The following is a 24,123-nucleotide window of genomic DNA, read 5'->3' on the forward strand; positions in this document are numbered from 1 at the left end:
GTACACCAACTGCCCTTTCTAACAGTTATTTGCATTAAGCAAGCTGCCTAGAAATAGGTGTACTTTACCACTGTAACTCAGTGACATCACAAAGTTTTTAAATACTTTATTTATATACTGTCACCAATAATATATGTACTGCAAAGAGGGCCAAACACTTGCAAAAAAGTCAAATTTTACACGTTTGCATGAATATTTTTGCATTTTTTTCCCAAATAGCAAAGCTGAGCCATTGTTTTCACACTGTTTCTTTAATTTACCAAGAACATTTAACTCCATTTATATCAAAGAAGCAGAAGAGCAAGCTTAACAGCAACTTTCATTTATGCATCTTGTTGGGGGGGGGAGGGGGAGGGTGTATCCATTTTAGACATTATCTTATGCATATCTAAAAAAAATGACCACCAAGAATAGGTTCACTAGATTTATTTAAAAATCATAAAACGTTTCTTACAAAAGAGCATTACATTCTGCACACTGCTCTTAAAGGATGCCAGGGACATGTGGACTACCAGTATTCTCCCCCCTTCAAAAAAAATACAGTGTACATAAAGCAAGGTGTTCACAATAGTTACAGGAAACATTACAATTTACCACCAACAATGAACAAAAATAAAATCCACTCTCTGCTGCTGTTTCAAAATTTCAATGTTAGTCTCGCGCGCCCTTTCCCTCCCCCCAAATATTTGTAAGGAACTAAAACATTACATCTGGTGGACAGCAAAGATTCCACTACACCTCAAATGCAGAACACCTATGAAGCAGAGGAATGTTGGCTTTTTAAACAGAAGCAGATAAAAAAAAAAGGGTGCAGGACTCCTTCAGTTCTTCACTAGTCTTAGAAAAACTTTCCAGAATACTGCTTCACACTATAAAAAAGAAAAAATAATCTTGCATTAGAATCCTTCAACATCTGCATACTGCTTCACACTATAAAAGAAAAAGAAAAAAGCATGTATTAGAATGATTGACCATACATCTTGCATCAATATTCACAATGACATTCTTAAAGATTAAATTACAAACTCCTAAAATGTTTAAAAGTAATTAGCTATTATTTTTAAAAATTAATAATATAGGTATAGGACAATTTTAAGCATATTTAAATATTAGTAGTCTAAAGCCAAACATTCAAGTTAAACATTAAGAATTGCTATGACAGCCAACATGTTAATAAAGCAAAATTAAGCAAAATAAATCTGAAGCTGTTAATATTTGGCAGAAAAGACAAAAGTAATGCCAGCAAGGTGTGAAATGCTGCATTAACAGCACCAATCGATTTCAACTTGTCCTGTAGAGGCATGGCCTGTGCCATATGGCAGACTGTGATTTGTTGTCAATTTAGTTATCTAAAAACAACAAAATCACTAGTCTTCCACACAGAACTAGACCAACATCCACTGAAATCTTCTATATTTTCTACAGGCTCTATGTAATTTATTACAAGTAGTTTTTTGCAGCAGTTTTCACCAGAGAAATGAGAGGACTGCTCGGTTAAGGTGTCTTCCAGCAAGATTAGTTTTGAGGGCGTCTTCATTTTAGTTAGAATGGAGAACAGAAGAGAATCAAGGCAGAACTACCAACTGGAGAAGTTAGGTTCAAATAGCTACTTAAAACCTGCCTTCTAGAAACTACATCGCAGAAGAGCTTTAGAATGTAGCAGGGAAAAAAGTCAGTTTAAAATTGACACCAAGGACAGCATTAAGCTTCAACTTGCCTGTTCTGCAGTAAATACTGTGCATTTTGTATCTGGTCCTGTGTTCCCGTAATAGTTATTATCCGATCTTCTGAGCCTTCTAATGGTTCATCAATTTTGATCGAAGCTCCTGACTCATGACGTATTTGTTTGATTCTCTGGCCTCCCTTTCCAATAATAGATCCAGCCAACTAGGAGAGAAAACAAAGCATATTTTGATGCAACTTTCTCTGTAAAAGCAGTTACAGACGTCACAATAGTGTTCAAGTAGCTTCCATGAATTTATTTTTAAGAACTTCAATGGGAACATACTCAAAACAGCCTCTGCAATATTTATTGTATAAACACAGGTGGTATAAAGTTGGGAGAACCAGCTGCTCGTTTGCATAAAAGCAGCTATGTAGACCATCTCTATTATTCAATATTAACAATTAATGTGATTGTTCAGTGTGTCACTAAAGTCACAAAATAAACATGCTGAAGAATAGACTATTGGTGATTTAGAAATACTTATTTTATATTAAAAGTACTTGTCAAGCACCCCAAATAGTTATGATTTACTTATGTAGTCTATTTTTTTTTTTAATAGCCTTTTCTCACCCCCTCCTCCACCCCCTCAAAGAAAGCAAAAATCAACTTCACTTACATCTTTGGGAATTGTTACTTGTGTTGTGATGATGGGTCCACCAAGATCTCCATATGAACCACGGCCCCCTGCATAAGAATAGTCTGATTTAAACGTATGCATCAAGCCCTTTAATGACTAAGTAGCAAAGTGCATGTAAAAATTCTATATAAAAACTTACCATATCCAGAGCCACCCTCAAACTATAAGAGAAAAAGAGAGAGAGAGAGAAAAAAAAAACCTTAAATAGCGAATAGCCATGCTTCATTAATGTTTTCATCATAAGTACCATACTGTTAACTTTGAGCCTATTTTAGGCAAATACCCCAACCTCCAAACTGCCTTACTATAAATACAGAAGTGTCAAAGGCATTCTGTGAGGAGAGAACAACCAGAAACAAAGGTGGTGGTGGTAAATCTCATAGACCTCTTATCCCGTCCTGTCAAAACCTCTAAGAGTAAGGCACCAAACAACATTAAGGATCCAGCCATACCAGTTTATCAAGTCACCCTACTGGTGGTGGACAGCTCTTGACACTGCCCTACTCTTGACCCTCCAATTAAACTAACACTCAAATCAGAAGATCAGAGTTCAGCTTTATTACTACAACCTGTATAGCTCAGGAAAAATGGAAACCTCAGTTCTGGGTCAAAAAATTTACCCCATAAATTGTCAGGACTCCTACTTCATCTGTATCTCGATGAAAAACCAAGCTGACTCCAAGAATACTTTAGTAATTGAACTCTCCATACAGATTATGCTACAATCCTCCTTTGCATCTTACACAAGACAATCATGACATGCATTACTGTCATTCTGCTAAAACTACCATATATCAAATCCAAATCACTGCAATGCAGCACTCCTAGCTGCTTTTATTTTTAGAATTTGTAGACTGGTACTTGATATCAAGTGCTTAATTTGCTCTAATGCCTTCTAAACGCACAAAACCCCATTTTTATACCTTCCTATGGAAGTAGAAAATAGATGTGCAGACTGTTCCAGAATTCAACTTAAACATAATCACTAACTTCAGAAATGCAGGAACCTATGTGAATTACTTGTCTGCAGAGATAGTAATGTAATAACTCTCCCTCCCCCCACCAAAAACACCTAACCTAAACTACCTTCTACCTTTTTGGAACAACATCAAAATGGATGCTATTCAGACCAAAGTGTTCAGCTGATCATCTGTTTCTAAGCAACCTGTGTTGTGTAATCATGTTGCTTAGCAATAGAGATTGTAATACAGCATAATAGAACGTGTAGTGGAGTGCAAAATACAGAATGAAGGACACTGCTTAGGACTTAATTCAGAGGCTGATCAGAGCTGCATATTTTATACAAACACACAATTATTTCTGCTGATGTTTTTGCACAGAATTTTTTTTGGGCTTATCTGTTTTAATGAACATTCCTTTCCTTTATTTCCTGGTTCTCCTCCCCAGACTACAGAATAGCAAATGAATTTAACAGGAGATGACTAAAATAATTACAGCTACAGTATTTATGTAAGCTAGGAACTGATGTTTAATATTTGGCAGCACTTTGCCATCTTCTACACCACATAAACAATTGACCAGCCCCTTCAAACTTTCCTTCCTAAGACCCCTCAGAAGTAAGGAATTTGATAAACTATTCTGCATTATCTATCTCTGTATTTTAAAAGTATTGCATTTGATTGGACTGATTTGTGTTTATCCATAACTATAAGCAAAGACCTATTTTTAAAGTTCCATGTTCGTAACACAAGAAAACACAACGTGAAGAAGTTAACACAAAATATATATTCTAAATGCAAGCACCACCAGCACTATCAAAAAGGATGAGTTACAGTGACAGTTACAATTCAGAGCACTAAAATGGGGTACACAAGAGGCAATATAACAGAAAAGCTCCTCTCCTTTAGCTGTGCCGCTCCTTGTGGAACGTTAACTACCTGCACAGGTCACACTGTTAGGATATAAACTGCCAATACTCTGAATCAGAAGGACAGCTTTATGGATTTTCAATAGTCACAAGTTGCCACTCACTAAACTCAAGGTTAAGTACTTCCAGTTATTAACTAAACCAAATCAATTAAGTTATTTTCTCACAATGAACTATTAAACCAGTCAAATAAAAGGATGAACACACTCACCAATTCTGGTGGCTGCATGTCATCACAGGCATCCACATGACACTGCATCATCTTCCAGCCACAACATGACATGAGGAAAAGAGGAAATGAATCCAAATTAAGTCCATCTCAAAGGCTTACAAGTAACTTTGCATTGCAAGCAAACACATACATACAGAGAAATATTTTCCTTAACACCTAATCTACTACAGAGACTCAAAAGTACATAATATAGACCAGTGACAAGATTCACTCACTTTTACTTTCACTGGATGGGTGATCACATCACTAATTGATCACATCAATTTCTTCCCTCTTTCTGTAGCATGAACAGATTTTCCTCTTGCAAAGAGTGTCAGACAAATAAGGGTAGGGCAAAGTTTAAATAGCTTTGTTTTTTTCCCCAAAGACCTTTAAGTGCTAAAGAAGTACCATTTACCAAAAGATATTACCCATAGGTATCAAAACCTTTTATTTCTCTTTTTTCTTTTTTTTTTTCTTTTTTTTTTTTAAGAACATTTAGAAAGACTAGAATGAGTCATTATCTCTACATCAACAGCAGATCAAGTAGGAAGGACATGGCTTATCATGTTCTATTAGTTAATTTCCATATACATCATGTAGTCAAGAACTAGCTAACAATCTAATTACATTAAAAAAGTGATATTTAGAATTTCTTTCCTTCACAATTCTAAAACAAATGCTGAAAAAAAGTCAGCAGACAATTATAAAAATATAATTTGTAAAATCCACTTTAAGAGGCAAAGGCCTTTGCAAGATTAAAAATAAATGTGAAACAGAACATGAACAGCCCACTAAAATATAAAAGCTCATTGGTACTCTACAGACTCATTTGTGCTAGCTATTACTGGCACTAAAATGGAAATCAAATGAAACACTGGCTGAATAAGGCAACAAACACAGCCTTAACAAGAATTATATTAAACTTTTACATCTAATGAAAGAAGATGCATGCCATCCTAAGTGATGGCAGCAAATTGTTATAACTTTCCCTCTTTTTTGAGGCACTAGCCTAGCTAGAAGAGTAAAGTTTTGTTAATTTCTTTCAGTATTTAAACTGATAAATACAAAAGTTGTCAAAGATTTTCCTGTTACTGATTTCTTACATGCTTTTTAATGTCAAATCTCTTAAATATGAAATACATTCTACATTCTGTATGTGCATACCTCTGTTGAAGTGTTTATACACAAAGACACATATGTGCACATATATATATATATATATATATATAAAAAAATATGTTAAAAGTATTAAGAACTGGGAAGCATTTGAATAAGAAGACAGATTAGAAGTCTGAATATACACTCCACTTTAAACAGACATTCTAATTTACTTCTCAATTAACTCCAATTTAAAAATACTTTGGAAACACTAGAAATTGGCCAGTTCAAAAAAAAAAAAAGAAAGAAAAAAAGAAAAGGGTATTTTTTAATGCTTGTCCACTTTCTTGTTTTCATATGTGCATGTTTATATATCTGAACACTCCTGTGCCAAAGGGTGCTTAGAAATAGCAGGAACGCAGACAGTCAGGTTTTCTCAACTATCAAAATGTCCACAAGCATTTGATCTGGAGTTGTTACAACCTGAAACACAGTTCTGTAACAGAGAAACAGTGCCTGTCTCTCCTTTAGGAAACAGCTTCAGAAAAGAGACTATAACCCAAGTGAACTCTTATAACTAGTAGTGCCCAGTTACAACTGTAAACCAGACTAAGGGACAACTATTTTGTTATGCAGGGACATTATACGGACAAGATGAATTAATTTTATTTTTTTTAATTCAAATTTTTTTTTCTCCCACTTAAAATCTACAAGGCTGTCAATATTCTTGTATCTCAGAAATTCCAGAAAATTCAAGGTTCAGCATCCAGTCTTGAACTACTGAATCTTTCTATCTCTAGCAGAAAGAAGAACTAGCAGGAAGTGAGGATTTCTGCACATTCAACATCTAAGACCTAGATCTTGGTCTGCACAGAAGATCTTGGTTTTTAATACATCCACATAAAATAGTATTCCTGCTCTTTGAAACCAGCCTTTCCCACGCATTAAGTGTTTTCTATATGAAACGAACAGCAGCATCAGAAGACCTTATGTTTCTAGCACCACACTTCCAGGTTCAGCCTCACAATCCATATGAGAACTTCCAATATGCTTATACAATTAAGGATACTGGGATTATGGCTAACTAAAGCTAGACATTAAATACAGTCTATGTTGGGAAGCAGTCCTCAGTTTAGATAGGCTATGAAACTCTGGTATAACACATCCAAAGCCAAGAGCAATTCCACTGTAATGAGGAAAAAATTGCTTACTGGAACACAGAAAACTGGCAATGATGATTATACTTACTTGTAGAAACTCATGTCAAAAAAGCCAAAAATCAACCTGATAAAAGTCAGGTTAGACAGAGTCCAAAAGGATTGCAATTTTAAGTCTTTCCTTTCAATATTTCTGACAAATTTCTGGTGGGCCAATTTTGATCCTCCTGTAACACCTACTTCCCGCAAGTTTTCCTCCCAGATGGAGGCAAAGTGTAAAGCTTGTTTAGGTAGTCCAGTTCACAGCTCCTCTCTATTCCTTTCCCTTCCATCCACAAAAATTATATCGTCTCATCTGTCATTTTAAGTAAAGTACCAAACAGAGCCAGAGGAGAAACAAAGTTTGTTACCCCAGATTTTTAACTTCTTGATACCTGTGATTTCTATTCCCAGGAAAGAGGAGTCTAGTACTACAGCAGATGACCACTGGAAAAATGCATTTCAGGGTATACAATGGAAGAGTACTTTTAATGCTTTTTAGGTTTCCGTATCTTATGAAATTTGTTTCCTCAACAACAGTTAGCATTCAAATAGGATATATTCAATGATATCATCAACTTATCAGTGGCCCTGTCTCCAAAAACATTTGGAATCACAGTAGATTCTTTTGCAAACATAGAAATCAGTAAAATAGGCAGAACTGGTTTGAAAAAGCAACAATCTGCCAGACCAACTAGAGATCTACAAAGATACTATTCAAGTTTTCTAATAGATACATTAAGAATGCTTGCCTGAATCAAAGACTGTCTTGTTAGCAGAATTTAAGAGAAGATTGTTCCGATTTATTTTCTTGACTTGAAAAGCCTCCCAATTCCTATTTCTGACATCACTAAAACAACAAAAAAACCACACACACAACCCTAAAAGGTCAGCGCAATTAAATCTGCAGGGTAGAGCACAGTCTAACTTTCTATACCATTGTTGATGGTAGGAGGAAAAGAAAGACACTGGAGCACATCACACCCCAGATACCCTTTACACCCCAAATGACTCTTCACACTCCAAACATTCCTCATCAGGAAGGACCATCTAAAACACTTTGATAATATCAGAATTTGTCAGATGCACACATGTCCCATATTCAAATACATGGACTCAAGTTTCTTCAGACAGTCAAAGTCCTAACTGTGTTCATCAAATAAAACAGTATGAATTTTAAATTCCTACCATTCCATCATAACGGTCTCCAGGTCTGCCCCTTCGGTCATAAGACATAAGATCTCTAAAATGAGAAAAGCAGCAGTACATCACTTCTGTAAATCATGAATATGAAAATATGATTTAGAGTATACAAACTAGTCTATAACACAAAACTCAAATTCTGACTGCTTTAGCCAAGTTTCAAATAACATTACAAAAAACAAAGAACTATCGACTACAGTTCTCGTAGACTGCTACAGTACAGCAAATAATTCAATTAAAATATTTTTCAAAATAGGCTGGTGCAATAAACCCTTGATTCTGCATAATCACTACCAACATGGAAGTGTGAAACACAAACATAATTCAACAAATTCTATTCAAGTTTCACACCATGTATTTATGCAACAACTCACCCGCCACGAGGAGGTGGTGGAGGAGGAAGAGGAAGATTACGAGCTCTGCTGCCACCTCTGCCCCCACGACCTGGGGGAGGTGGTGGAGGTCCTCTGCGAGGGCTCATATCATCATAGTCTCTTCTTGACGGAGGCATAGGTCGTCCACCACGACCAGGAGGCATTCTATCAAAACCTCCTCTTCCACGCATTGGAAAGCCTACAGGACGTCCCCTTCTATCATCAAACATCATTGTGAAGCCACCATAGTCATACGTTTCATCATAGAAATTGGGATCGTAAGGCTGGGCCCGTCCTTTAATTGGAGACTAAAACAATCAAAACAAAAAACAAATCCCTCCCTGAGTTAGCACTGACTGTTAACAGTTAGCATATTTAATTGAGTTAATATATTAACATATTTATATGAATTTATACATTCTGAACAAGTTACAATTCTTAATTTAACACCAGTAGTCAGAAAAGTTATAATTTTATCCAACAGAGATGGTGATGGGCTTTCTATGATTTTCACTATGATAAAATCCTGTTACTGATCAGTGGCATTTAAATTTGCATCCGTTCCTCTCCAATTTTAACTTCTCATCTTAATGATATGCAAAGCACAAATAATGGCTCACTTGTACCAAAAATCATTTTCCTCTCCCATAATGTGCATCCCAATTCCAGAACACAGGAATAATTTCAATGGCTGCTAACAGTCCAACACTTTGTTATGCAGAAGTAAGAGGTCCTAAATTCAAAATAAATATGGAAAGACATGATTTTCCATCCAAATCATCCCTTAACTTCCATGAAGGCCAATGAAAGAATAGATCAAACTTATTTAACATACATTACCTCAGAGATAAGATCCAGGATAATCTTGATACATTCCACAACTCTATCCGGCTTTCCTCCAATAAGCACCACTCTGTCAGTGGAATGAGGGCAACACTCCTGGAAGAGCTTAATGGTGGTCTGAGTGTTCTGTTGAAGAAAAAGCTCAAGATTTTCAAATACTTGTATTTTAAACAACTTTATAAACCTACTGAAACAAAAAGGGTAATAGACATTAAAACACCTTTAAAGAAACAATAAAACTAGACTATTCAACTCAGTCATTTCAACTGCATGCTTGCTTCCGAGTTCTCACAACAAATTTAATTTTAGCAGATTATCTTTTAAAGATCTGTAATGACATCATTTTGTATGAAATGCTAGTGAAAAGGAAAAACATTTAATTTCTGATCTTTCAATTATGGCTCATCTATACTGTCATTCAATTAAGTATTAGCAAAAAAACCCACATATCCATTGTGAGCTCACAGGATATATTAACCTTCACATGCCGTAAAAACATACTCTGGATGCAAAACAATGATGTTGCTAGAATTATGTCTAGTCATCTTACCTCCCCCAACTCAAAGAGAACAGCTTACACCTAAATTGACCTGAAATTGCCCTTGATACAATGCCAGGGAAAAGACAGAAAACAACTCTCTAGATTCAGAGAGACTACTAGCTTTTTAGAACATAACCTTATTCCTCCACTGATAGAAAATAATGATAATGATTATATCCACCTTTGAAGAGGTAGAAAATTTTTTTGAACATTCTGCCCTTTTATAGAAAAATTCAAATATCTATGAACTTATCATCTTAGGAGTTCATGGAGATATGTCCACCCTGAACTGCTGCATGTCTTTCACACCAATAAACCTAGTCTATCCAGTAGTTCATTCCAAAAAGAGTGATGAATGCTGTTTTAATTAAATGAAATCAAATCTTTTCTCTACACAGATTGTTCTACTGCTAATGCGCTTAAAAGCTTGATGAGAAGTCCTCCATCACCAACAGCCACTTTATTTCTGAGGGTTTGCAAGAAAGTGGCAATAAGCAACTCAGATTGACATCAGTACACAGAAACCACATATGAAGTATGTTGTGAAGGAATTATTGCACAGAAGATACCAACACTTGCTGCTTATGAACACAAAACACTAAGCTGTTCATACAACAAAAGCCAAATCTAAAAAGAATAGGAAACAATACCTCTCGGAGTTCTTTGATTTTAGCACCCTTGACACCAATAATTCCTCCTGCCAGACTTTGGTGAATCAGAAGTCTTAATTCGCAGTCAAAGTCACTGCCTTTGTAGTGTTGATACTGTAAGTAAGATTCATACAAATAAAGATTAAAATATTATTCCCAGAAAATATTTAAAACAGAGTTTTTTTTCTTCCCCAAACACTATGTTATGACCGAATTTGTTGCTGAACTGTAATTCCGTACTTGCTATGATAGAATCACAACTACTTACACACCTTGCCTCAAAGTGAAGTAATGTCAAATTAGCTTTCCCTATTTCTTTCATTACACTGCATAACTTTCTATACAAACTTAAGAAGATATCAGCGCAGCACACTTTTTTTTTTTTTTTTTTTAAACAAAGCCAAGACACGATACAAATTACAATACAGCCACACAGAACTTGGGCATAAATAAGTCAGGAGACAGGTGTTTTGAAGGGGAGAAGACTGTTCTAAACATTAAATTTAGTATGCAGAGACTGTCTCCATCCTCTACAAAGAACAGAATACCAACAAAGTTTGAGAGCTTCAGGCCTCTCTTAGAAAAAAAACAGGCCGCTTTTATTTTCTGATGTAACATAATAACATAGCATGGAATCATCTAGAATCATTTTGTTTTAAAGGCTGAACTTGTACCTCTGAAGAAGAAACAAACCTGAGACACATACCTCTTCCAAAGTAGGGATAATCTTCTTCAAGATTTCTCCAATTGTCTCTATATCTGCACTTATACTCAAGATGCTGTCAGAGACCGTAAGTGCCAGATAATATGGAGAAGGTGGAAAAGAAGAAGTGGAAGTAAGTTTTGTATTCATAATCAAGCACAAAATTTTAACAAAATTTACTACACAGAAGAACTTACAATTAATATTCCCCATTTAAAGTAAGCCTGTTAACTGAATTTACAACACATGCATCTTTGTTTACGCCCAATATATATGCATGATAAATTTAAGATTAGGTAGGTCTTGCAGAGAGAGAGAGAGAAAGAGAAAGAGAGAATGGGCTTTGGAAGGGCTCAGATTAAGTGGGCAAGAAACTGACGCAGAACTGAAAGTAGAAGTGAATATTCATGTTCCCCGCCACCACTAATTTAGGATACCCTCGCTATTACATTGGTAAAACTGGCACACCTTCTCGCAGAAAAAGTGGGGATATGCAAGTGGTGAACATTATATTTGGAGTAAGGTTATGAGACCAGTTAGAAATTAGATTACTAATGGGCTCCGCAAGAAAACAGATACAAATGCAAGACAAAAAAAAGACAACACAAATGAGAAGTGAAGAAAAGTGAACCAGAGTTAGCATTTCATCAGAAATAATTATGAACAGGCAAATGTTTGGGGGGGGGGGAGCAAGGTGGGCCACAAAGACAGAGCGAGAGACTATTTTGAAACAATTTGATTTACAATGCAGCGAATATGCAACACTTGAAGCTGTGCTCCTTCCATTGAAATAAAATTAGTGGATTGTTTGGGTGGGCAACTCACGTAAAAGTTCAGTGACAAAAAGACTTAATGGGGAAAATAAGACAGAAAACTTGAAAAAAAACAATACACCGTCTATAAGGGGATACTATTTAATTATATAAAAGGCAGGTAATAAAATACATTTCTCTCTTTCTAATCAGGCAGTGAGGCATAAACTGTTGGGACATACCGCTCGGGGCCACTGCTGTCTGGGACTGAAACACTGGCATTGTACTGCATTGGTCATTGGCGTTCGTGGATGTTGGCATTGGGCATGGGTATTCAATCGGAAGTTGTCAAGTATGGTACCCGTTTGGCAACGAGCACATTTTTGGGCATAGCCAACCAGGGTTTTCACATGGGCGTTCAGGGGCGGATGGGCCAACGTCATGGTGGGCAACGCAGGGGCAAGTCGATCCAGTACATGGGCAACGGAGATATATGGCCAAAAAAACAAGGAGAGGGAAAAGGGGGAAAAGCAATAAATTTTAATTTAATACAAACTATACTCATTACTCTCAATTAATGAAACAAGCTTAAGTTGTTCTGAAGACTAACACAATAACGGATTGCTACATCGACTGTGGCTTAACAGAATGGACCTTAAAAGTGAATTACTTGATTTGACCAAACTACTTTTACTTTTAACATACGATGTTTCAGTAGCAGGCTGGCTCATGAGGGCAGACACAAAACCTGTTGAGATCCGTATGACAAAAACCTTGGGCAAATCGGGAAAGTTCCAGACCAGTCTAAAATATCTGGACTTAGGTGATTCTTTTATTTACTTAAAAAAACAAAAAAAAAACAAACAAAAAAAACCCTAGCTGCCAAAGTAAGTGAGTGTATGTATGATTCCTGACCATTTCAACTTAATCCTCAATTCTAGACTTGCTATAGTTTATGAACTTAGTTGGAACTGACTGTGTAATGATATATTACCAAATATTGTGTTGAACAGAGTATTGCTTGAAAAATTGCTGAAATCGTAGCTGATGTTAAGTACAGGAGAGTAAACAAATGGAATTTAAGAAGCACTGCCAAGTTTTATAAATACATAACATTAACGCTGAACATGTGTCTAATCACAAGAGTCAACCCATATAAAATGGGTCATATAAAATGTGAATAGGTAAGTAAGTCACGACCATTTAAAAATGCTTCCAAGTAAAAGAATGTTTCTTTACTGTTCTATACCCATATTTAAATCATGCAACCTTAACATTAATGTTTTTGTGTTTCATGTGCAAGCTATTGGAGAAAGAACAGATGGACAGTTTTGTTTGTTTTTTAAAGAAAGTTAAAGAATTTCTCTATCACTGGTTTAAGCCAGCCACCTGCAATGGTTTTAGTAGTACTATAATTGATTCACACATATGGGAAATGGTACAATTAAGGGTTTTAAGCTTTGTCAATATTTCTAATTAAGACGTTAACTCACTTGAAGTGTATAATTTAGTGAAATCCTTTTAGAAAGCAAAGAGGTTTAATATAAACCTCTCCTCCCACATGACTCAAGCTGGGTTTTAATTACAATATAAACTGAAAAACTAAGTTATCTACTCTAACAATTATTAAAAATGGCTTGTAACTAGACTACTGATGCCTAGAGTTGAATTCCTCAATTTCTAGAAATGCACGCAATCAAGTTTTCAACGTAGAGCTCTGAAAGAATTGGTGTTAAATTAGTTCAAACTCATATATACTCACGTCTGTACGAAGTGCCTTAATATTTTTGCCACCTTTTCCAATCACTGCTCCAGCATTCTGAAACACAGTTTTCAGAAGTTATGTTATGCCAACATAGCACAGCCTATGTTTCTGAACTGAAGACTAAGAATGATGTATCTATTTCTGCATTATCTCCTGCAATGCATTGTGCCAGGAGAGAGGGAGCGTTTTGCTTGTGAAAAGTTCACATTAAATTAGCCAAAACAGCTCTTGCCACTGAACATAGGAAAGAGATAAATATATTCAATTTTGCAACTTATATTATTTCAATTCCAAATTTAAGTTGCTAGGCAATTCTGCCTGTGTTAAAACAATCTCATATTGGAATATGACTTTGAAAAAGTATCTTACGGGATTCCACAGGTTACATAAGTGAATGATTTATCTTTCTTTGTTTTAAAATGTTTGCAAACTTCACTTTCCCACTCTGAATGCTTCTTGATAATTTCAAGCACTGCTTCTGGATTATATCTATGTATCTCAACTGACCTCACAGATCGGTACAGTCTGAAAATGTTAAGGCCAATATAAACAGTCACTAATCTCAAGTTTACAAAATCAACAGGAACAAACTGGCAGATATTTAAGAACAGTAATTTTAAAACTGCATTTTTACCAGGTTATTTTAAGGACTATATGATAAACTATGGCTTTTATTATGCAGGCCATACATGATTCTAACAACATGCGAACATTTTGCAACACTCCACATAACCTGACTATTTGTCAGAAATACCGTGCAGAGTTAAGATAACACTCCCCATCCCAACACAAAAGACTGAATGACTTTAGACACAGCAAAACCAAGTTCATCAGTAACAACTAGAAACACTAGAACAAATTCATAAATAGTTACTTTACTGTGATAATTTAAACTAGTCTATGAAGCTACTGCAACCCCTTAAGTGTTACTCCCACTTTTCTTCCAGTGGATACATACAAACTGATTTACTAGATCTGTCAGGAAGAAATAATATAAACCTGAAAAAGCCATCTTACTTCTCACATTCAATTCACAATCATTAGCTGATCATTCTCTAAACTGCTTGCTTGCCGGAGACTAACATAAAATCATTTCCCTCGAAACAACAATCTTCTACTCAAACATATGAGAAACAGCTTATAACCTCTGTTGCTCTATTTTTTCAGCAAGATCTTTTAAATCAAAAAGTCCCATAGTCCATTAAAGACTTACACCTAAAAAAAAATTCTTGTACATAATGCCATTGCAAGACACTTCTACCATTAATACACATATAAGTATTCCTAATGCTTTATATTAAATAAAGCACATGCTCTTTCTAAACATACACCCCAAAATACACTGTCATCATTGTCTTAAAAAAATGCCCTAAGCAGTAGCAGGGTGATATTAAAAAAAGCATACTTTGCTCTGAAGCAGGATGCGCAATTCAACCATTTCATCTGTATTTCGAGATCTTTTGAAGGCTTGTTCTTCTTCCATATCTTCTGCAGGACGTTTGCCTGTAGACAGGTCCATAGGGGGGAAACACAAACATTTATTTAACTTTCTAAGTTGTGATAAAATGGAATGCATGTCAAGCTTATGCACTGTATCTCTAATAAAGCATTCTTTCCTATTAGCCCAACACTAATTTTTGACGTCCACTCTGAGATTCTACAGTACAGAAACAGGTTTTTTACTTCATCAGCCTACAAAACAACTAATTACTGAAAACCCATTTAAAATTTATGAACTGCACTTTAAAGGAGAATTTTGCACATTCAGCCAGTAACCAGTTTACAACACGCCGTTTAAGGCAGCGCAGCATCACCTACCTAGTGTCTCTTTTACAATTTACAATTAGGAAAAACCTTCCAGACAAAAAGCTCAAAAGTAGTTTGTCCAATACTGAAATACTGGTGGAGTAATAGGAAAGCTGCATTTCAAATACTGTTTTGAAAAACTGGCACTAATCAACTTAATACCAATGCCTTTACTTCCTCACTAATTATGCCCCAAAAGCTTTTAAATGAAGTTAGTATTTAGAGATATTTCACATATATCTACACCTGCAGTGTAAAAACTGCAATAAATAAAATGTAGTAAGGTGTGCCTGACAGTAATTTTTTCCACGATGACACTGTCCAGACAAGTACTGAATATTTAGCTATTAAATATTTTCAAATCTTTAGCTGCAACTTTCAGCTACTTATGCTGTATCTAAAATATCCTGAAAGAAAAATTATGCATTCATGATACAAAAGCATGCATAACCACAGGGGATAATTAAAAATTGCAAGATTAAATGCAAAACTACTGCTGATATAAACATATCTGATGCAGTTAAAGCATTAAAAAAAATTTTCTTTTTCAGAAGCATTAAGATACAGAATGGTCATTTCCAAAAGAAATAGTCCTTTAAAAAATTTACCATTTGTCTCTGTGTTGGTAAAGGTCTCCTCCTGTTGTTCAGTCTCCATTACCTTTTATTCTTAGGTGGGCAGATAAAACCTGTTGCAGAATAAAAAAGCTAGTACATATATTTTGTGAAAAAGCAAACTGTGCATTGTAATAAAGGGAAAAAGCAGAAAGAAATGTCTGCTTCTAGAACTTACCGGTATTATATATCCTTCCAGAGCAAAACTCAAGTGTTTCTGGGCGGGATCAAAACCCAACAGCCAATTGCTTCAGGAGCCTATGAAAACAGCATACATCAGTTGTAGCTCTGTTCACTTACAGCTCTGATTCTTGCTATAGCAGAAGAAGGGGATTTGTCCTGAGCTTTTGCTACAAAGCTTTTCTTTATAAAAGAGAAAGTGTAACAAGGCCAAACACATCACTAAGGAGAAATAACAGTCAAACTTACAGTTAAACAACCATATCTGAATTATTCTGGACTACTTAGTTTTCAGGTATTTGCTAGTTTTAAAATATTCACATTTACTGAAACTGATTTTCAGATATTTAAAGTGAGCAAGTATCCAGTTCCTATCACAGCATGTAATGCATGTTTTGGACTTTCTTTTTAAAAGGCACCATTTCAGTCTGCTCCGATTGTTTAGTTTTAAACAATTTAGTCTAAAAAAAGTCCAAGTATGATAACTGCCAGCACTATTTTTACAAATTCTGTATCAACTTACTAACAGACATTTTAGTACACCTCCATTCAACTATAACAGCTGAACAAAAGACAAATTATGCACAAGCCACCTTTTAGAAAAATCCTGCTGAAAATACCAGAGTCTGGTTACATATAATCCTCTCCACAGATGCACCAAGAACCTCAAAAGCAAATGAACTTCCTTCTGATTTGGTGAAACAGGCATCTCATTTGCGATTTTTAAGTTCATCTGAGAATACTTGTAAGTCATATTAGAATTCCAGGCAGAAGAAACAATTTGGTATATTATTCTCTTCAAGCACACATTTCTACAGACAAATACAACCCAACAAAGAATGCTAGTTTCCCCCCCTCGACTTTGAATTTTATTGCCTTAAGTTCCACAGCCTAAACAAAAGGTGAAAACTTGCTTGCAAATCCAAGAAGAAAAAATGAGATACATTAAGCTTTTTAAATATCCTCTGAACCAGCTGTTAATTAACAGTTGCTCTGTTTGTGCAGGCTAACAGCAGCCACTGCCTGTAGGCACCAGCCGCGGCTATTTGACTGCCTTCCCAGCACACGCTGGTATTTCCAGACACCCGATGTGAGCTAATGCTTTAAGCGTAGCCAAGTCTCAAACAGACTTTGCCAAAATGCTGTTATTGGGGTGAGGGCGTAAGAGGAAGATCGCACAAGGCCTTTCAGACCCTGGTTATTCTATTTCCGACCCTCCCAATAAGCTCAGAGCTGCGGTGGAAGAAATGTAATATACTATAACAGGCTTATGTCCCCTTCAAATCCCCCTTAGTCATACGTATGGAAGGCGCTCTCCGTTAGTCACTGTGCTCTGCTGCGTAAATCGAGCCTGCGGGGCTGGCTAATGCAACGCTTTTGGAAGCCCCGAAAGGCCAAAGCGGCCACGGAAGGAACAGCGCAGCACCAGCGCCCACGGAAACGAGGGAAGGGCTGGCAGCCGCCGGCGCGCCCCCCGCTCCGCTCCTCTTCTGCGGCAGCGCAGCAACCCCCGCTGTCCGGCGTTGCCCCTCGCGCGGCCCCCGCCGCAGCCGCCCGGCCCGGCAGCGGGTGGGGGGAAGGGCGGCGTTACACAACCCGCAGCGGCGCCGCGCCTCGCCGGCGGCGGCGATCAGCAGAAATGGCGGCCGCTGTAATGGCGCCTGCCCGCTGCTAGGCGGAGCCGGGAGCGGAAAAGCCGCCACCACCACGCGGTCACAAGAAGATTTTACCCCCCTTCGCCTGGGGAGACACAAAGGCGGCCTTCGCCCCGGAGCCCCTGCGCGGCTGGCCGGGCGCAACGGCCCTGCCGCCAGCGGGGCCCCGCCGCCGCCGCGATGGCCCCGAAAGACGCAGGCTCCGCCGCGGCGCCTCCCACCTCGGCCTCGCTCGCCTCCGCGCAGGCCGCAGCACAGAGCGCCGCCCGCCCGCCCTCCTCCGGCCATAATTCCCCGCAGCTCGCCCCGGGCACAGAGCTGCCAGGGCGGGCGCACCGAGGCGGCGGCGGCCGCTCCCCCGCCCAACGCGCGCAGCCGCTAGCGCTGCCGGCCTCCGCCGCACCGGCCGCCGCGCCCGCACCAGCGGCGGGCAGCGGCACCCACTGCCTTCCCCCCCGCACGGGCGGCGCCCCTCCGGCCCGCACGCTGCCCCCAGTCGCTCCGCAGTACGCGAGGAAGCGACCAGCCTTCCGCAGCTGAGGTGCCCGCGCCTACGCGACTCCGCCGCCGCCCCACCGGCAGGGAAGAGGAGAAAAAAGGCCTCGATCCCGCCGCTATCCCTGCGGAAGCCCGCGGGCGCCCCGAGCCGCGGCGGCGGCGCCCAGCGGGCTGGAGCCCCGCGGCAGGGGCCGAGCAGGCCCGCCGCACCGCCCAGAGGGGCGCGATGGCAGCTCCGCTCCGCTCGCCCCGGTCCCGCCAGGCCTAGCCCGGGCCCCCCTCCCCGAGCGCGCGCGCGCGCCGCCCCCTCCTTCGCCTCCGCCGGCTGCGTGTCCGCGCGGGCCGCGCTCACCTGCGCCCGCCGCCGGCCCCACCGCGTATGCGAGAGAAAGGGGAGCAGCCCCCGCCGCCGACGCGCACGGCCACCAGCGCCGCCCGCCGATTGGCCCGGCCGCCTCCCCCCTGCGCGGGTCCGCCGCCGCCCCGTTGGCGGAGGGAGCTGTCCATCAGGGCGGGGGCGGACCCCGCTTCACCCCGCCCTCCGTGCGCGCCACGGCGAGCCAGGCCTGGGCGCCGCGAGGAGAGGAGAGGAGCGCGATCCGCCCCGCGCCGCCCCGGCCCGGCCCGCCCGGGTGTCCTTTTTACCTGCCGGGAGGGAGCCGCGAGGAGAGCGGCGGCGGCGGAGACGGCGGGAGGCGGCAAAGCGGAGCGAGAGCGGCCTCCGTCACGGGAAGAGAAAATGGCGTCTGCTAAAACTCCGCCTTGCGCTCGCCGCCTAGCGCCGGTTGTGCGGAGCTCTCGCGAGGCTTGAGGGCGCGCGCTGCTACGCGCCTCCCATTGGCCGTTGGGGCGCGCGGGGTTTTTGGGGGTTGCGCGCGGAGGGTCCCTCCCCCCGCCCCCCCCAACCCGCCGGTGGTGGGAGCCGGGGCCGCCCGGCCGGTGGCGTCCGGGTGAGTGCGGGGCGGCTCGGCTCGGCTCGGCTCGGCCGCCGCGAGGCGGGGCGAGGCGGGGGGAGCCGCGGTGGCGGCGGCGCCGCCGCTCGTCGCCTCCGGGGGGCTGGGAGGGGCCGCGGCCCGCGGGGCGGTGTCCGGCCTCGCCGCGGCCCCGGCGGGAAGCCTCATCGCAGCGCGGGACCGGCCGCCCCTGAGAGCCAGGCGGGCTCAGGCCTATTGAGGAGTGAGCAGGTGCGTTACTCCACCCAGAAGAAATTGTGCAGTTACTTTTTTTTAACTGGAGCAGCATTTGGGAGAACGTTAAGGAGACTGTTTTTTTTTTCCTTGGCTGCAGGTTTCAATGGCAGAAGGCAAGCCCTGTGTTTCTTAAGTATTTTTACTTTTTTTTTGGGGGGGGGTAGTTCTGCAGAGAAATCAAGCTCTCTGAGGTTTTTTGGCCCTTTGTCTTAACTGTGCTTGGAACTGATTATCCCTTTATACACCTTAAATTTGCTTAGTCACTTCAAAAGCTAGCAGCTGGCCAGAGTTTATTAACCACCGATGTTCCGAGACAGTGACTGCCAAAATTTCGTAGTACTGCAGTCAAAGGCTGAACTGGGGCTCCAGATAACACTGATGTTTCAGGCTAGCCTTCTCTCAATGGTCCCAAAGCTTTCATCCAGTTCCAGTGTAAAAATCACCTCTGTGGTGCAAATGCTCACGGATCCTAACTTGTTTGTATTGTAAATGGGGCCTCCTACTTCCATTCATAGCAGTGCTAATGAGATAGGACAATAACTTATAAGGTCAATTTCTAAAGTAGTGTTGCTGTTCACAGCAGCACCCACAGGAACAAAAAAATCTGTCAGGAGGATAAATTTTTTTTTGTTCTCTCTCTTTCCAACCATAGGAAAATTATTTCCCTTGTATACTTCCAATTAAATCAACAGAAAAGATGAAGCCATCAAGGCTGCTTGTAGAAGTGTCAGTACTTTCCTGATACTCTGCAATATCAGGAACAGCCTATGGCTGTTTATGCTGATTGGAGTTTATTTGTTTAAATGTTGGAAATGCACGTTTATTTTTAGCATTTCAGTTTTACAGAATTGCTTCTATGTTGTCATACTTGGAATGACTGAACTGAATTGGGAGCAAACTTCTGTATAACACCAGTGAGAGACATGTCATAACTTTAGCAATTGTCAGAAGAGTAAATATATCTTTTTGGGTTTTCTTCTAGGGAATTCACGTTTTTCTTTTAACTTAAAATGTCTACATCAAATATTGCAGCAAGAGCAGAAACTTGGCTTTCATCCACATGGCATATTAAAGTTCCTTTGACCTGGCTGGAAGCATGTATTAATTGGATCCAGGAAGAAAACAGTGGTAGTAACTTGAGTCAAGCTCAGATTAACAGACAGGTGTTTGAGCAATGGCTTCTTACAGATCTAAGAGATTTGGAATATCCCATTTTGCCTGATTGCATCTTGGATGCCCCCAAAGGAGAATTGTCTGGCTTCTACTCAATACAAATTGATTCTCTAGTTGATGTTAGCCAGCCAGCATATTCCCAGTTGCAGAAGCTAAGAGGAAAAAGTACTGTAAATGAAGAAGTAACAGCCAACACTCAGGCGTTCCAAAAGCCCTGGGAAGCAAAGCCTACTCGAATGCTGATGCTGCAACTAACTGATGGGGTACATCAAATTCAGGGCATGGAATATCAACCAGTTCCTGTCCTCCATAGTAATCTTCCTCCAGGAACAAAAATCACTGTACAGGGTAATGTTGCATATCGTCTTGGAGTCCTTTTGCTTAAACCAGAAAATGTAAAATTGTTAGGGGGTGAAGTGGACGCTCTTCTAGAGGAGTATAGTCAGGAAAGAGTCCTTGCTAGATTAATTGGAGAAGCTGAGAACCCTAATCCTGTTGGACGAACTGATCATGAACAAGTTGTTCCAAGGCCTGTAGACGAATTAGGGCAAGCTCTAGGCCCTTCAGATGAAGAGCTTTTAGCTGGTCTTGAGGAAAATAATGAATTTACTTTAAACAGTGAAACACCTTTAGAGAGTGGGTATTGCAGTAGAAGCAATAATTTTAGCACAACCTCAGGTTCACGCAATGGAAATGTTTTGCAACAAGAATTTGGAAGTCCTTTTCCTCATTCAGATGAACAAATTTCATGTCCTGTAGAATATGCTGATGGCTTTTTAAATGACTTTCCTTTGGAAGATGACTTGCTTCTGGAAGAAGAGATCCAAAGAGAGCTGGAAGAAGTGCCACCAGCGGTCAGGAACAGAAACATAGGTTTAGTTACTGAGAGACTTCCACATATGTCTAGAAGCTCATGTAATTCATCTTTGAATGGCACTTATGAAACAGATGACAAGAATGAGAGAGAGAAACCTGTAGAAGCTACCAGCAGCCACAAGACTTTTGGAGGAAGAGTATCTACTGGAGGTGAAAATAGTACAAGTAATTCTTCACAGCATAATAGCGTACATCAGACCAACAGTTCTGCAGATTTCTCTTTGGATAATACTCCCAAAGAAAGACTCAATGATACAGATCTAGCTGAGAGCAGACAAAAATTCTGGAACACTTCTGCCATCAGGCTCCTAAACAGTGAGCCAGTATTTTTCTCAAAAACAGACCCAGAAGCAGATCAGCAGAAACATGATATACAAACCTTTTCTCACAAAGCAGTAGAGGCGCATGATCTTGATTTATATTCTCCACCTTTCACATACATTTCTGTTCTCCTTGCAAAAAAAACAGAAACTGTTACAATTCTGAAAGTCAAATGTTTTATTGTAACTCTTACTGGAAAGCTCACAAGCAGCAATGGGTCCTGGGGTATAAAGGCAAAAATTTCTGATGGTTCGGCTTATCTAGAAGTAGATTTTGCTGATGATATTCTGACAAGTTTGATTGGATTTTCAGTACCTGAAATGAATATATTGAAAAAAGATCCTACTTCACATGCAAAGCTTAAGGATGGTTTAGAAAAATGTCAAAGACACCTAATAGATCTCTGTTGTTTGATGACTATAGAGTTTAATCCTTTTCAGTCTAAAGCCACTGTATTAGTTCTACAGGATGCTGATGCAAGGCATCTAGAACAATTGAAGAAACGTTTATATAAATAATGTGTGGAAACTTCTGGAATGTGGATTAGGAACATTTCAGTCAAGATTTCTCCCAGGGGACTGTTAAAATTTCAATGATAAGTCTTTTCTCTTTTGAGAAAAATATTGGAAGAGTGAGAGGAGGAGATGACAGAGGGGGGGAATTTAGCAGTTTGTTTCTTATGATGAGCATATTTAAATAAACTTCAAACATGTTTGACTTAAGAAATTCATGTATCACTTTTATTCTGCAAAATCCTCCATGTTCTTGACTGTTGATCTGGAGTAGCAGATTTTGTCAGGAAATGGATAATAAAGAGAAGATTAGCTCATTCTTGCGCTTAAAAGAATGAATACCAGCCTGATTTTTAAAAGGTAGTTATTGGAAACTGCCAGCCTCTTCTCAGAGGAAAGCGATTAAACAAAGAATTGTTGTTTAGATGCAAAGTCACTTCTGACTATGCCAACTTGAAAATTTTTATGCATAATTAGTGTTCAAGAACCTGAAGTGAAGGATCACCTTGCTCTAAATATTCAGGTGAGAAAAAACAGTGTATACTTAAATGGGATAAAAATCTATGTACTTGTTTAAAAAAAAAATCTCAAAATATTTTAAAGTAATCCTTTATTAATGGAAAAGATTGATTGTAACATGGGGAATCTATTTTTGTCTTGTTAATGCTAATCATTACTAATAGTTTTGAACCTACAGCCAACCTTATTAATTAGCTTTTACAGTATTTACTAGTCTAATCTCTTCACAGCGTAGCTGTGTACTTGATGTGCATCATATATGTTGTACATGTATAACTGTGTTGGCCTTAAGTTCGTTTTTTTTAATTTCTGCTTTTAGAATGTATTTTTTTTTAAAAGCCAATTAAAGTTTAAATGAAAACTTTTTGATGGAAACTCCTTAGTCCCTTTCAAAGGAAAATATCCATCTTATTGTGTTTAAAGGTATCAGAAATGGATTATTTGTTTTTTATTTCTTTCTTTACTTTTCTTTTTTTTTTGAAAACAGTAGAATTCAAAATCCTGTCTGGGGTAGAGGATGAATGACAAGAGAATTCTATGCAATATTGATATAACTTGCTAAGAATGTAAAATTGGTAGCTAAAAGTGGGATTTTCCAATTGGATTGGTGGCCTCTTCCTTCTCTTAATAATGGCTGCTAGGCCATTGGAAACTGCTGTAAGAGATTGTCATTATCACCTTCCTCCTTTTCCCCCTCCCCGGCCCCAGCCTCCCAAAAGGAGACATCCTTTGAGACTCCAAGTGATTTAGGAAAAACTAGAGATAATTTAAGTAAAGTAAAAATGTTGGGGGTGGGGGGATGGGAAAGCTTTGTAAGACATACACGTTTTTAGGCTTTATTTCATACCGTTAAATGCATGAATTCCTGTGTCCTTTTCCTTCCTCTCCTCCCCCTTCCCTCCCTACTCTAAAGAGAACCTGAGCAAACCGTGACCCTGTGAGTCATCTTTGGGCTCTTACTTTCTGAGAAGCTGTTGGGGATCATGCATCATTTAGAACTGTAACAGCAAAGGTTTTTGTCTTTATGAAACCTGAGTTGCTGAAACCTTGATTTCAAGAAAAAAACTGTTAGGGAACTGACCAAGCTTCATCTCATGTAATCCCTTCAATAGGAAATACAGCTAACTATAAGCCTCTAGTGCAGTTTTATGGAAACCTCTTCATTTTTTTGTATTATAGTTATGGAAAA

At 39.6% G+C, this 24,123-nt stretch overlaps 2 protein-coding genes across 4 annotated transcripts; one reads left to right on the forward strand and one right to left on the reverse strand.

Annotated features, from left to right (window-relative positions):
• Positions 1-411: 411 nt before the first annotated feature.
• HNRNPK (heterogeneous nuclear ribonucleoprotein K) lies at positions 412-19,090 on the reverse strand. 2 transcript variants are annotated; one of them, XM_067316400.1, is made up of 16 exons: positions 18,989-19,090; positions 16,189-16,268; positions 16,005-16,084; positions 14,996-15,093; positions 13,588-13,644; positions 12,068-12,111; positions 11,077-11,149; positions 10,371-10,484; positions 9,177-9,305; positions 8,337-8,644; positions 7,948-8,002; positions 4,463-4,513; positions 2,503-2,524; positions 2,343-2,425; positions 1,718-1,887; positions 412-869 (listed from the first exon to the last, which is right to left on the reverse strand). In XM_067316400.1, the coding sequence occupies exons 3-16, from the start codon at positions 16,051-16,053 to the stop codon at positions 839-841; spliced, it is 1,284 nt and encodes a 427-aa protein (XP_067172501.1). In that variant the 5' UTR covers positions 16,054-16,084; positions 16,189-16,268; positions 18,989-19,090; the 3' UTR covers positions 412-838. The 2 variants fall into 2 exon arrangements, with proteins under 2 accessions (XP_067172501.1, XP_067172500.1); XM_067316399.1 differs by having other exon boundaries at positions 412-930; positions 18,989-19,089.
• Positions 19,091-19,272: 182 nt separating this feature from the next.
• On the forward strand, positions 19,273-23,298 carry RMI1 (RecQ mediated genome instability 1). Of its 2 annotated transcripts, none has more exons than XM_067316231.1 (2): positions 19,273-19,293; positions 20,516-23,298. In XM_067316231.1, the coding sequence occupies exon 2, from the start codon at positions 20,544-20,546 to the stop codon at positions 22,419-22,421; it is 1,878 nt and encodes a 625-aa protein (XP_067172332.1). In that variant the 5' UTR covers positions 19,273-19,293; positions 20,516-20,543; the 3' UTR covers positions 22,422-23,298. The 2 variants fall into 2 exon arrangements, with proteins under 2 accessions (XP_067172332.1, XP_013805808.2); XM_013950354.2 differs by lacking the exon at positions 19,273-19,293 and adding an exon at positions 19,435-19,527.
• The last annotated feature ends 825 nt before the right edge of the window (positions 23,299-24,123 follow it).

The sequence above is a fragment of the Apteryx mantelli genome, chromosome Z (genome assembly GCF_036417845.1).
Source record: "Apteryx mantelli isolate bAptMan1 chromosome Z, bAptMan1.hap1, whole genome shotgun sequence".
Taxonomy (NCBI): Eukaryota; Metazoa; Chordata; class Aves; order Apterygiformes; family Apterygidae; genus Apteryx; species Apteryx mantelli.

Bases quoted from the DNA above. Each gene is read 5' to 3' on its own strand.
- HNRNPK (XM_067316399.1), bottom strand. From the start codon at position 16,053: ATGGAGACTGAACAACAGGAGGAGACCTTTACCAACACAGAGACAAAT. The intron at 15,094-16,004 runs GTAAATTTTTTA...ACCTGTCTACAG, and splicing joins TACCAACACAGAGACAAATG to GCAAACGTCCTGCAGAAGAT. The intron at 2,426-2,502 runs GTAAGTTTTTAT...CGTTTAAATCAG, and splicing joins TGAGGGTGGCTCTGGATATG to ACTATTCTTATGCAGGGGGC.
- RMI1 (XM_067316231.1), top strand. From the start codon at position 20,544: ATGTCTACATCAAATATTGCAGCAAGAGCAGAAACTTGGCTTTCATCC.